Genomic DNA, 15264 nt, shown 5'->3' on the forward strand with positions numbered 1-15264 from the left:
TCCCTTTTCATCTTGCTGATGTTTTCTTTTGCTGAGCAGAAACTCTTTTGTTTGATGTAGTCCCATTTGTTTATTCTTTCCTTTATTTCCCTTGCCTTAGGAAATATATCAGTGAAAACGTTGTTACATGGAATATCTGAAATTTTTCTGCCTGATTTCCTTTAGGACTTGTATAGTGTCATGGCTTACATTTAAGTCTTTGATCCATCTTCACTTTATCCTGGTGTATGGTGTAAGTTGGTGGTCTAGTTTCATTTTTTGCTTGTCCCTGTCCAGTTCCCCCAACGCCATTTGTTGAAGAGGCTCTTCTCACTCCATTTTATATTCCTTCCCACTTTGACAAATATTAGTTGACCATATAGACCTGGGTTTATTTCTGGGCTCTCTATTCTGTTCCATTGATCTATATGTCTGTTCTTATGCCAGTACCTGACTGTTTTGATTACCGTGGCCTTGTAGTATAGTTTGGTATCAGGTACTGTGATTACTCCTACTGTGTTCTTCTTCCTCAAGACTGCTGTGGCTATTTGGGGTCTTTTTTGGTTCCATATAAATTTTTGAATTATTCGTTCTAGGTCTGTGAAAAATGTCATTAGTATTTTCATAGGGATTGCATTGAATCTATAAATTGCTTTGGGGAGTATGGACATTTTAATGATGTTAATTCTTCCCATCCATGAGCATGGTATATGCTTCCATTTATTTGTATCCTCCTTAATTTCTTCCTTCAGTGTTATGTAGTTTTCTGAGTATAGGTCTTTTACCTCCTTGGTTAAGTTTATTCCTAGGTATTTTATTTTTCTTGTTGCTATGGTAAACGGGATTTTTCTTTCAGTTTCGCTGAGATTTTATTGTTGGTGTACAGAAATACCTCCGATTTCTGAATATTGACTTTGTACCCTGCTATTTTGCCAAATTCACTTATTAGGTTGAGTAGTTTCTTTGTGGAGTCTATAGACTTTTCTATGTACACTACTATCATGTCATCTGCAAATAATGACAGTTTTACTTCCTCTTTTCCAATTTGGATGCCTTTTACTTCTCTTTCTTGTCTGACTGCTGTGGCTAGAACTTCCAAGACTATGTTGTAAAGGAGTGGAGAGAGTAGACATCCTGTCCTGTTCCTGATCTCAGGAGGAATGCTCTCAGTTTTTGCCCATTGAGTATGATGTTGGCTTCAGGCTTCTCGTATATGGCCTTTATTATGTTGAGGCATGCTCCCTCTATTCCTATCTTGCTGAGAGTTTTCATCATAAATGGGTTTTGTACTTTATCAAATGCTTTTCTGCATCTATTGATATGATCATGTGGTTTTTATCTTTCATTTTGTTTATGTGGTGTATTACGTTTATCAATTTGTGAATATTAAACCATCTTTGCATCCCTGGGATGAATCCCACTTGATCGTGTTGTATGACCTTTTTAGTGTGCTGCTGGATCCAATCTGCCAATATTCTGTTGAGGATTTTAGCATCTATGTTCATCAACGATATTGGGCTGTAGTTTTCTTTCTTCGTTGAGTTTTGACCTGGTTTTGGAATTAGGGTAAAACTGGCGTCATAGAATTGGTGTGGGAGTTTTTCCTGTTCTTGGATCTTTTGGAATAGTCTGAGAAGGATAGGAGGTAGTTCTTCCCCAAATGTTTTGTAAAATTCACCTGTGAAGCCATCTAGTCCAGAGATTTTGTGTGCTGGAAGCTTTTTTATTACTGCTTCAATTTCAAGTTGTTATTGATCTATTCAGGCTTTCTGCTTCGTCTCAATTCAGTTTTGGAAGATTATATGTTTCCAGAAGTGTGTCCACTTCATCTAGGTTGTCAAATTTCTTGTGATACAGCTGTTCATAATTATTTCCTACAATCCTTTGTATTTCTGTGGTATCGGTTATGATTCTCCTCCTTCATTTAGGATTTTATTTATTTGGGTTTTCTTTCTTTTTTTATTGATGAGCCTGGTTAAAGGTTTGTAGATTTTGTTTATCTTTTCAAAGAACCAGCTCCTACTTTTGTTGATCTTTTGAATTGTTTAGTCTCTATCTCATTTAATTATGCTCTGATCTTGATGACTTCCTTCCTTCTACTTGCTCTGGGCTTTGTTTGTTGTTATTCCTCTAGTTCTTGTAGCTGTAGGGTTAGATTTCATTTGAGATTCTTCTATCCTTCTTAGGTAGGCCTGTATTGCTATGAACTGTCATCTCAAAACTGCTTTCGCTGTATCCCATAGGTTTTGGGTTGTTGTGTGTTCATTCTCATTTGTTTCTAAACACTTTTTGATTTCTTCTGTGATGTCATTGTTAACCCATTCATTATTTAATAGCATGTTATTAATTCTCCATGAGTTTGAATGTTTTTGAGTTTTTTCCTTGAGGTTTATTTCCAGTTTTCAGCCATTGTGATCTGAGAAGATGCCTGAAATAATTTCAATTTTCTTGAATTTGTTGAGGCTTGTTTTGTGTCCTATCATGTGTTCTATCTTTGAATATGTTCCATGTGCACTTGAAAAGACTGTATATTTTTTGCTTTTTTGGCGTGAAAAGTTCTATATATATCAACTAAGTTCTTTTGATCTAGAGTGTTGTTCAATGCCTCAATATCTTTGGTGTTACTTTGGTTCAAAGATCTGTCTATTGTTGACAATGGGGTGTTAAAGTCCCCTACTATGATGATGTTGCTGTCTATATCCTTCCTGAAGTTTTCAAAAATTTCCTTATATATTTTGGTGCTGCTATGTTGGGTGCATATATGTTTACAAGGGTTATATCTTCCTGATAGATTGTTCCCTTAAGTATTATGAAATGTCCTTGTCTCTTTTTATGGCCTTTGCTGTGATATCTGTTTTGTCTGATATAAGTATTGCTACCCCATCTTTTTTTCCATGTCCATTTGCTTGAAATATTTTTTTCCATCCCTTCATTTTCAGTCTGTGTAGATATTTTGTTCTAAGATGGGTTTCTTGTAGACAGCATATATGTGGGTCATGCTTTCTAATCCTCTCAGCTACCTTCTGTCTTTTGATTGGTGTGTATAATCCATTTACATTTAAGGTTAGTATTGAGAGGTACTTATTCACTGTAATTTCCCCCCTTCGTACTCATGTTCCTCTTTGTCTCTCTCTGTTTCTTTATTTTCTTAAAGTGGACCCTTTATCATCTCTTGCAATGCTGGTTTGGTAGAGATGTATTCTTTTAGCCTTCTTTTGTCTTGGAAACTCCTTATTTCACCTTCCATTTTGAATGAGAGCCTTGCTGGGTAGAGTATTCTTGGTTGCAGGCCTTTGTTTTTCATTGCTTGGAATAATTTTTGCCATTCCTTTCTGGCTTGTAGTGTTTCTGCTGAGAAATCTGATGATAGCCTTATTGGAGCTCCCTTGTATGTTATTAGCTATTTCTCTCTTGCCGCTTTTAGGATTCTCTCTTTGTCTTTGAATGTTGCCATTTTAATTATGATGTATCTTGAAGTGGACCTGTTGGGGTTCCTCTTCATTGGGACCCTCTGTTCTTCCTGGACTTGTGTGACTCTTTCTCTCCTCATGTTAGGGAAGTTTTCTGTCTTTAGTTTTTCAAACAAGTTTTCTATCCCTTGCTCATCTTCTTCTCCTTCTGGAATTCCTATGATACCAATATTATTATGTTTCATGTTTTCCTGCAGCTGTCTTAAAACCTCTTTATTCTTTTTCAGTCTTTTTTCATTTTGTTGCACTGTCTGGGAATTTTTTCCTACATTGTCCTTCAGCCAGTTGATCTGATCTCCGATCTTCTGTTTCCTCTAGCCTGCCTTTAATTTCTTCTACTGTGTTGTTCAATTTAGAAATTGCATTCTTCATTTCCTCCTGGCTCTTATTGATAGCTTCTATGTCCTTTTTCATGCTGGTGTAATTTTCAGTAAGTTCTCTGTAGTTTCCCAGGAGTTCCCTGTAGTTTCCCTGGAGTTCTTTGTAGTTTTCTTTCAGCTCGCTGATCTATTTGAGCTTCCCTATAATCAATCTTTTGAGTTTCATATCTGATAGTTTGCTCCCCTGTATTTCATTTAGCACTCTTTCTGGGGATTCCACCTTTCCTTTCAATGGGGGGTTGTTTCTCTGTCTCCCCATTTTTGTGACTCTTCTTGTTTGTTGCTGCTTCTTAGATTGATCTGCATTTTCTCCGTTTTTGTTGCTGCTTCTTAGATTGATCTGCACTTCTTGGATCTGCCCCTGGTGGCGTCAGATCGTGCACCAGTCTGGGCCTAGGCACCCTGTTGGAGACTACCAGAGATCTACTGCCTTTGTCTCTCTCTTTAGTTGTTAATCTATTCAATCTGTGATTAGCCATCAGGCTTAAGGGCCGAGGGTGGGGCAGCTTAATTCCTTCAGGAGGGGCTTTTGCTTCCCCTCAGGCTGACACCACTTAGAGGGGAATGGTCTGCTTGTAGTATGTGGAATGAGTCAGCACTGGGACCCGGTTGTCTGCTCACCCAGTTCTCCCCTCAAAGCCAACACCCCATATTCTCCGCAAGTGTCTCTAGTCCTCTCTGCCTTCCCTCTGCTTGAGCCCAGGATAAGTGGATGCCAAAATATTTTCGTATGTGATCCATTTAAGAGCTCTTTTTCTCCAGCTGTTTCTCTCAGGCTAGCAAGAAACCCTGTGGCTTTTCACTTTTAACAGCTGGATACTATTTTACTTTCCGTTCTGTTGCTGTAGGCTTGGAAGCCCAGCTGGGTGTTTAGACCCTGTCCTTCTCAGGGGGAACCCCTGCTGCCAAGCTGTTTCTCAGTCCCTTCAGCTGCCACCCGTGGAAGCCCAGCCAGCCCTTTCGCATCTTCACACTTGCTACTGGTCACGTTATGATCAAGTGGCCTTTTCTGTCTCTCTATGGTTTATAAGACTTCTCTCCAGTTAGTGTTCGGTTGGTTTTCTAGATGATTTCTCCACAATTAAGTTGTAAGTCCAGGCTGTTCCTGGGAGGAGGTTAGTGTAGCTTCCACTTACTCCTCCACCATCTTGGATCTCCATCTCCCTATTCTTTATCAGACATTTAGCTTCTCTAGGGTGATATGTAGCTACAAGGTGGTTGGAATACTCACTTAACAATTCAAGCTACAGTTACTATACCTTCTCAGCTCCCTCTGAATACCAAACAAGACCTAACAAAATGAAGAGATATATCAAGACATTTTAAGTGATGATTTATTAAGAATGTCAATCCTTCTGAAATAAATAACTTAAAAGTTATTTGAATAAGATCCTAACATTTCTATTTCAATTAAATAATTTTAAAGTTTATGTGCAAGAAAAAGTGTGTGCAAATCAAAATACTGAAATGAATAGTGAAAGCAGATTTCCCATTCTCATTTTTAAAAAGAATAGGAATAATAACTGAGGACTGCTGTTATTAGCAAATTGACTAGTCAATTGAAATACAAGTTAGACTCTCACTTAACACCACATTGAAAAGAAATTTGATGTATTATAGGACTAATTTTCAAAACCTTATTAAAATTTTAGAAAAAAATTTGTGAATTATTTGGATAAACTTGGAACTAGGACATCTTAAGAAAGATAGAAAAATATTTTTTAAAAAGAGAAATCATGTAGTATTTCATGAACCTAAAGACCAATAATGTAAAGTTTTAACTTTGTAAAGTATAGGTCTAACCAAGTAAATTTATATTTTGACAGTTATTGATATTAAATAAAGCTCTAGGGAAATATAAAATGTTATATTTGTTATATAAATTATCACTTATTTAGAATTTCTAATACATTAATCCTATAACTAAAAATTTTAAAGTTTGTCTAAATATATATATGTCACTCTTTAACTCCAGATAATATATGAAATATTATTTTAATGCCTGTTAAATTACTTTTTTATTACATTCTTTGTGTTATAAAAAGCTTAAAGATGACTGGCTAAAAACTTGATATAAAAAAGCCATATCATATTTGGTATGAAATGTTTCAGAATCTGGTTAAAGTAATTAGATAACTGTGCTTCATGACCTGAAACAAAAATAAAATTCTACCATATTTTTAGGTTTATTATATATATATATATATATATATATATATATATATATAATCATATATTCTTATCTTTATATATATATATAATCATATATTCTTTTTATCTTTAACCTTTGGTATTTTAATTATGATATGTCTTGGAGTGGGCCTCTTTGCATCCATTGTGTTTGGGACTCTCTCTGCTTTCTGAGCTTGCATGTCTATTCCCTTCACCAAATCAGTTAATTTTTATTTCATTATATTTTTCAAATAGATTTCCAATTTCTTGCTCTTTTTCTTCTCCTTCTGATACCCCATTATGTGAATGTTGGACCTCTTGAAGTTGTCCCAGAGGCTGCTAACACTGTCCTTGTTTCTTTTCTTTTTTCTTGTTGTTCTTATAGATTTGTTTTGTTTTTGTTTTTGTTTTGCTTCTTTGTGCTCCAAATTATTGATTTGATTCTTGCCTTCATCAATGCTACTGTTGTTCCCCTATAAATTGTTCTTTATCTCAATTAGTGTATCCTTTATTTCTGACTGGATTTTTTTTTAAGTATATTTTATTGATTATATTGTTACAATAGTTCTAATTTTTTCTCCTTTGCTCCCTTCCACCCAGCAACCCCCTCCCCAAGCAATACCGCTCCCCCAAGTCCATGCCCATGGCTGGTACATACAAGCTCTCCCGCCTCACCCTTTCATATATTTTTCATATATTTTTTCTTTTTTAAAAAAATAAATAATTATTTTGACAATAAAAAATAACAATCCCTCCCTCTCAGACTTAAGACCCTTTATAATCTTATAAAGGACAATGGGCAAAGGTCTCAAGCTCGTCCAGCTGCTTCAAGCTGGACATGGTCGTTGTCCTACCTACCCTTGGGTCCAGAAATCCCTAGTAAGAGTGGGGGTGTGGAGGAGAGGGTGGTCTTCCCACATGGGAAGGATCGTGCAGACTCCAGGTCAGTCAACCGTCCCTGGGCAACAGTGTGCTTGGTTTAACAGGCTGGCATCCTTGTTGTATTCGGTCATGTTGTGATGTAGCGGCCTTTTCTGTCTTTCCGTGGTTATAAGACTTCTCTCCAGCTAGTGTTCATTCCAGATGATTTCTCCAAAATTAAGTTGTAAATCCAGACTGGTCCTGGGAGGAGGTTAGTGTAGCTTCCTCTTACTCCTCCACCATCTTGGATCTCCTGACTGGATTTTTTAATGCTGTTGAGGTCCTCACTAAGTTTCCATCACCCAAGCTAGGTACTCAATGTGTGCCCTCCGTGCGAGCTGAGTACACCCTCCTCTTGTAGCTGAGCCTTGACTGCTGTTGGCAGATCAGTGGGAGGCATTTACTCAGGCCAATCAGCTGCAAGGACTGCCTGTGACCATTGACCACCAACCTCTGCCCTCCATAGAAGATCAGCTGTGCAGAGGCAGGGTACTGGTGCTCTGATGTGGTCTGTAGCTGTCCACTGGGTGCACAGGCCCTGGAGTTTCCCAGCTGGTGCAAGCCAAGATCAGGTCCTATCTGCATTCTGCCCAGAGGCCACCATGCATAAGCTATAAAGCAATCTGAGGTGGCTGCTACTTGTGCTGGGCTTGGAGATTCCCAGATGAAGCCAAGCTGTGAATCTAGGCTGGCTGCTGCTAGTGCCTGGCCTGGGGCCACTTAGCAAGGAGTATGGGGGCTGGAGGCTTACTGAGGCCAGCTGTTAATTGTTTGATAGTATTTAGGAAGTTGTGAAACATGAGCGAAGACCAGCCATGCATATGGAAAAGTCTCAGTTTACAGCTTGGGTGGGCCTGTAAGTTGGGTGGGATGGAGCTTCAGGGGATCTCCATGGCAGGGCAAATAGTGTTAGCCAGGCTGATGGAATCAGATATGGCAACCATCTGCCAGTTCTGTGGAACTGTTAGGGGAGGACTCAGAAAAGGGACAATGGCCTCTGCCCACCTTTCTGAGCAAAAACTGTTCTCCAGCTCCCACTTTGATGCCAGAAACTTCAGTTTCTCCCTGTATGTCACTGGTGCCTTTCAAGCTGCTAATCAGTGCTGGAAATAAGAGGCTGTGTCAGTTCTTTAAGAGGAACTGCTTGAGACTCTAGAAGTTTCTTCCATCGACTCCATCCCCACTGGTTTTTGCAGTCAGAAGTTATGGGGACTTATATTTTTGGCACTGGAACCTTGGCTGTGGGGCATGGTGTGGGTCTGGGACTCATTGCTCTTGAGATAGCCCTCTCAAATTATTATCCACCACACATGGATGTGGGACCAGTCCATTCTAAGTCTCTGCCCCTCCTACCAGTCTGGATGGATGTGGTTTCTTTAATTCTGTAGTTGTCAGACTTTCATTCAACTAGATTTCTGACTATTCTGAGTGATGGTTTTTCTATATTTTAGTGTTGGTTCTGATGTGGTTGTGCAAGGAGGTGAGCTATGTTTACTTATGCCACAATCTTGACCAGAAGTTAAAAGCAGTTAAGTTACCTACAGGGGAATTCTTATAAGACTCTGAGCTGATTTTGCAAAAGAAACTTTGCATGCTAGAAGGGTTTGGCAAGAAATATTCAAAGTCATGAAAAGTAGGGACCTACAGCCAAGATTGTTCTACCCAGCAAAGCTATCATTTAGAATCAAAGAGCAGATAGTTTCCCAGACAAGAAAAAAAATAAAGGAGTTCATCATCACCAAGCCATTATTATATGAAATGTTAATGGACTTATTTAACAAAAAGATCAAAACTATCAACAATAAAATGGTGATGAATAGACATTTATCAACAAATGAATCTAAAAAAACAAACTAGGCAAACAAGAACAGAGACAGAAATATGGATACGATGAGCATTTTGATGGTTGCCAGATGGGAGGAGGGTGTGGGGGAATGAGTGAAGAGGTGAGAGGATTAAGAAGTACAAATAGGTAATTACAGAATAGCCATGGGATGTAAAGTACAGTATAGGAAATGGAGTAGCCAAAGAAATTTTACGCATGACCCATGGACATTAAAAATGGTGTGGGGATTGCCTGAGGCAGTGAGGGTTATTAGGTGGAGGGGGGCAAAGGGGGGAAAATAATTGGGACAACAGTAATAGCACAATAAGTAATATATAATTAAAAAATAAAATCATATACATATATTTTGAATTATAAATAAACTATATATATTTAGTATGTTCATGAAAAGGCCAGCCATTGTTACTATAATAAGAAATGTTTATGCAACATCAATATAACCTGGCAGCCAAGGAGAGTGGACTGGAATGCACATGCGTGAACATGATGACTTCACTGTACTAGTCAGTGGGGGTGGTAAATGCAGTTGAGTGAGCATGTGTACTGTGTGGCCATCATATTCAAAATGACTGAGCAAGTAGAGCAATGAATCTGCATCAAATTTTGCATTAAAAATCACCCTGGACATGGACAACAGGGTGGGGGTTGACTGTGGGAGTGGAGGGTGGTTGGAACAGTGGAAAGCAACAGAAGAAAAATTGGGACACCTGTAATAGAATTTAAAAAAGAACAAACACTTTTAAAAAAGAATTTTGGCATAATAGTTGGGGAGAGAATTTTTTTCTGTATTATATGATCAAGAAATTTAATTTTATTACATCATGTTCTAATTTAAACATGTATTACAAAATAAAATTGCACTAAATTTGAACACTTCTCCACAGAAACTATTTGGATGACTCAGGAGGCTGCAGCTATGGGTAACTGGTGATTGGCAGCTTCATCATGACAACACACCCATTCGTGCATCACATCTTGTACAGAGTTTTATTGTGAAACATCAAATCACCCAGGTGACTCAGCCCCCTACAGCCCAGATTTGGGGTCCTGGGACTTCTCGCTTTTCCCAAAACTAAAATTACCTTTGAAAGGGAAGAGATTTCATTCCATCAATGAGATTCAGGAAAATATGACAGGGCAGCTGATGACGATTGGGAGAACTGTGTGAGGTCCCAAGGTGCCTACTCTGAGGGGGCCTGAGGCATCACTGTCCTATATACAATGTTTTTTGTATCTTGTATCTTCAACAAACGTCTCTATTTTGCATATACAGAGCTGGATACCTTCTGAACAGACCTTGTATTTTACTTGATTCCCTCTCATTTACTTGATTCTAATGTGCTTTTTGGAGAGGAGGAGAGATATCAAAGTCTAGATAGTATATTAAGATTTGCTTATCAACCAGGAGATATGGCTTACATGATGTGTGTGCCATAGATGAAAAGAGGTTTTGAACCATGGGAATACACAGATACTATAGAACACAGCTGTAATAATTATTCATATTTTATGCTGGATTGCTTAATACTGCTAGTTAAGGAGTAACGTTTTGTGCTGGCTGCTGGGGACGTGATATAGGTCAAGATAATCATGATTCTTTTCCTCTTGAAACTTACATTCTAGTGGGGAAAATGTATCAGAAACAATTACCCACTACTTATCTAAGTGTGGTTATGGTTAAGTGCTAAGAAGGCAACGTGCAGAGTCGTCATCGTCGGCAGCCGTCCGTCTCGAGAGACGATGGTGTAGCTTCTTAAGAGTCTATCTGCACCGCCGAGAATGGTTGTGCAGTCCGACTCGGGAGTGACACGGTATCTGTCTCCTCCCGTGTTGAATCGACATCTTGCGATGACGCTGGAGTGTCCTCTCCAGTGAAGCTGAAGCTACAGAGCCTGGGCAGGGTGATATGGAGGGTCTGCTGTTGCCCATGCAGCAGACCCCCCCTCTCTTCGCAGCTGAAGGGTCCAAGGGAAAGACGGAGTCGATACAGCTTGGCTTCAGGTGCGCCGCAGGAGTTGCCGGTGTTGACTACAACGTCAAACCGCCTTAGGGACTCCGGCTCCGGATTTTCTGTCGGGGTTTACTCCCTTAGCCTTTCCCCTGAAGAGGTATGCCGCAAGGCAGCGGAGGTTTTTTGGAGTCAGAGTTTTCCTTCTCTGATGTGCCCTGACTGGAAGATCGAACCAGCGACACTTAGCTCGCAGGCCGACGCTCAATCCACTGAGCCAAACCAGCCAGGGCTAACGTGCAGAGTACAAAGAGATAAAAAGGGTATCTGACGTAATGTAGTCTCTGGGAAATAGAGAAGGCTTTTCAGGGGATATGAAGTCTAAATTTAAGACCTCCAGGCTGAGCTGGAGTTAAAGCTAGGGCAAGGTAAGGGAAGTAGGGCAGGGAAGTAGTGTCAGGGAAGAATACAACTGTTTGCAGCAGAAAGACTGGAAGTAACTGAACTGAAAGTCACCCAGGGTGCAGCAGGGGAAGAAGATAAAATAGTTGAGGTGGATAGAGGGTGGGTCTCATAGGCTATATTAAGTAATCTACATTTTTTCTATGACAAATAGAAAAGCAATGAAGGGTTTTAAAACTAGGAGTTAGTTATTTTTTCAATAATTTCATCTTAACTTTTAAATTTGAAATTCTCATTTCAGTAGGTTTTCCTAAGAACACTATTGTTAAATAATTATATGTAAGATGACTTCCCATTTCTGCCTCAATTAGTTCCCCAAAGACTAGTATCTGGAAAGAACAGCATTGCATACCCTGTTTCCTCTGGAAATGCAGAAATGGTGCTTCTATCCATCTGACAGGGGTCCTGAGAAGGAGAATCAGGGTCTTTTCTCTCTTGATTTGTAGCAATATTGGTTACTCGATGTTGTTGCAAGTCCCACTGCCGCGCTACATTGTTAATTGTTAACCTTTTCTTCTCCTGTGAAAAAGTTTATTGTAATAAGTTCATAAGGCAATTTTTGTAGCAGGAGAGTATCCAAGGAGCATATTTTTTGTACTACCTATCACACTTTAAAAAGGAATCTATTCCTTAAAAGTAGCTACAAATTTGTTTTCTGAAACAAAGTACAACTGGCCTTTATTTCTCTCCTGCATTCAAACATCTTAATAATGATCTATCATCCTTAAAGAAATACACACACACACACACACACACACACACACACACACACACACACACTAATTACTCCCATTGGAGATATGTAAATTCAACAGCAATTTATATACTTAAGTGTTATCTGAAAATTTAATATGAAAGAAACTGACATGCTTTGTGTTTAAACATAGAAAGAAAACATTAATAATATTTTAATTTTCCTACCCAACAGTTAGGACTAATATGATGAAATAATCTTGACAGAGAGAGAAGGAATGGGATTGATCACTGTTCCAAGCTTCACAGTATAAGTTACAATGTCTTAAAATTAATAATTACATATTACTAAAAGAAATTGTACTAGGTTGAAATGTTTTTAGGTGACTAGTACCATCCTAGATAAATATAAAATAACTTAGTTTATTATATGCAATGGATGCCTTAAGGGAGTGGTTCTCAAACTTTAGAGTACCTCAAAGCATGTGGAGAGATTATAAGGATACTAATTGCTTGTTCTCAACCCATTCTGATCTAGTGTGTTTCAGGCAGGGCCAGAATTTGCACTTCTAACCAACTCCCCGGTATTGCTAATGGACCTCACTTTTAGAAGCACTGATAAGGGCATTGGGGCGTCCTTCCCTCACAGAATCCTATGGAAAAAGCAGATCAAGACTACTAAAGGGGACTGTACTAAGTTGAAATGTTTTTAGTTAACTTACATAAATGGATTGGGAAAAATAATCACTATTCTATTCTAATCTATTCTACATTATCAAAAGTTAACATTTTTATATGGCCTGTCAATAAAAGTGGAGACTGAAAATAGACACTTTCCCTTTCCTCTTTACTAAGAGCACAATCATGCAATGAGAAATAAGTGTGTGATACTGACCCCTCTTCACCTGCTCCCTCTGGAGGCAGTGAAGGCTCTTAGATACTTTGCGCATTTGCTCAGTGCACACGCACACACACACACACACACACACACACACACACACACACACACACAGAAATAGTAAATAATTATTTTTAGTTCCACCTCTTTGTCTGTATTTGGTTATCTAAAGTTTTAGCATGTAGAAATGTCATTGAATAGGAATAAAAAGTGATGACAAAGCTAACTAAAACTAAGCTTTTTAAAAGTTTAGAAATGTTTTTAGCATTTTTTCTATTGCTTGGTATTTCAAATTTGTCTATATAGTTAAGTGAGTTATACTTAATATGTATACACTTCTGAGACTTTTTGATATTTTATATATGTCCTCCTTATCTAAAGCAAGTAGGAATCTGCTATTCTACTGTAAAATTTTCCCCAAGTCTATAATAAAAATTCACTTTACCTTAAGAAATTCTATTTCAATTAGTTCAGATGACTATGGCAGTCCAATTCTTAAGCTAAGCAATGTCATAACTTTTACTTATTATAAAGGTCACTTTGAAAGAGGCAGGGACAGTGAGTTAGTGGAGGATGGCTATCATATTGGCTCCATGCACTTGGCTTTCGGGCTGACTGGAGTTTGGCAGAAAGAAATATCCTTAATGAGGCAGATACAGATAGCAGTGCATAGGAAAAAGACACAAAATATCTTTACACCACTGAATATATTAACAAATTTATAACAAGATACTCTGAAGATGTCAACACTTTCCTATACCCACCCCAAAGTTAAGCATCCTTTACTTGGGTTATTAAAATCAGCTACACACCAGGTTGACTAACAGAATGATTTTTTTTTTTTAAACTGGGCCCAGGAATAGGGAAGACATTTTAAAACGGGAGTGCAGCCTGGGATCAGTGGGAATTGCTGGCTGCCAGGGGCCACAGAAGGGCTCCAGATATCTGGGGAGCAAGAAAAAAAGCAAAATAGAAGACAGAGATTATGTAAAGCAAAAGGAGTTAAGGTACCCAAAGAAAATGTTATGCTCAATGATCACAGATACACCTGGCATATCAGTTACAATCATGTTTCTAAAGCTAGATGGCAATACGTTGCTGATTCTGTGTTAAAGTGACAATTATTTTAGAAGATGCCCAACTTCAGCTCTACCACTTGAGTTGATTCTTCATAGTCCTAGCAATACCACACCAGTATATGCCATGACTATCACTCCCATTCACTTCCAAGCTTCAAAGAGAAATAGATAGAAAGGCAACAAGGCCAAAAATATGTCTGTGTGCTCTTCCTGTTTTTCTACAAGCACCTATCCTATTTTATCTGTGATCAATATGTGTTGTCATGTGAAACAATCCCCAGCAAACATTGAGGGTATTTGTATTATGACCCCCAATCTGAGCTTGGGCTAGAACTCAGGTCTTCTGATTTCCCATGCTTTCCCCCCTATTAAAAAATTTAAAAACCATAATTTAAAAGTCCTATTTAATTACTATAGGAGAAGCATTCGCTATATTTGATGTTTTCATAAAATTTTTAAAAATATTTAAAAAACATGTTTGCTAAAAATTTAATGGCACATTTTCAAAAATGCTGTTGATAATAAGCAGATGAATTGGGTATACAATGAAAACAATTCAGTTCAAAGGTTGAGTCAACTGCAATTTGTTGCCCTTAGCAGGTTCTACTTACACTAGCTTAGAGCTAAACCATCGTGGGGCTTCTTTGTTTGTTCTTCCTTTCCATGCTCTAGGGCTCACCTAATGTCCTTTAGGTCTAGGAGCTTTCATCTACTTATTTATTTATGTATTTTTGTTCATTTATTCATTCATTCACTTATGCATCTGACAGCAGCACCAGCATGGTAGGAAATACTACTTCGTCTAAGTGAACCAGTTAGAAAGTTTGTCATACTATTATCTGGCAATGGTAAATCTTGCTCCCATAAATTTCTAAATAGTTGCCTAAAACTATATTTCCTATAAGCCAATATATTTTTGGCCAACCCTTAGGGAATATGCCATTACAGGGAGAACTAAAATCTTACTGGCTAAATCATTAAAAGGTAGAGATGTCAAGAGGGGGCTCAGACATATCGAATTAATGGAATGAGGGAAAACAAAGGGTAGGAGGAGTCAGAAGGTGAGAAAATTGTAGCACCTTGAGCAATGGTTCTAATTAATTTTGAAGTAGTAGCCTGAGCTGAGAGGGCTTGGGGCCAAGTTGTTTTTCTTTTTCGTTAATTTAAGAGTAGTTTTTATAGAGTAAAATACACAGATTAACGGTACTCTTTGATCAGTTTCCATGTCCATGAGTCCTTTCTTCTCTTTGCTGGACCCCTCCACCCACCAACCCTGCCCACAGCTGTCAGCCTTTGATCAGTTCTAACAGGTGCATATACCTGTGTAACCCAGAGTCCTATCAAGATATACAACATTTCCGTTACCCTACTAAGGTTCCTGGTTTCTTAAGTTTATTATATACAACTTCGTATCCC

At 38.3% G+C, this 15264-nt stretch overlaps 1 protein-coding gene across 1 annotated transcript in view; it reads right to left on the reverse strand.

The window, feature by feature from the left end:
• The window catches only part of LOC150015733 (leucine-rich repeat-containing protein 49), an 81920-nt gene that overhangs the window by 46858 nt on the left and 19798 nt on the right, over positions 1-15264 (reverse strand). The window contains exon 4 of the mRNA XM_090271817.1: positions 11531-11697. Coding sequence (XP_090127943.1) covers positions 11531-11697 — 167 coding nt within the window. The remainder of the gene's footprint in view (positions 1-11530; positions 11698-15264) is intronic.

Source organism: Furipterus horrens, unplaced genomic scaffold (genome assembly GCF_987537825.1).
Source record: "Furipterus horrens unplaced genomic scaffold, mFurHor1.1.pri manual_scaffold_3, whole genome shotgun sequence".
NCBI classification, from domain to species: Eukaryota; Metazoa; Chordata; class Mammalia; order Chiroptera; family Furipteridae; genus Furipterus; species Furipterus horrens.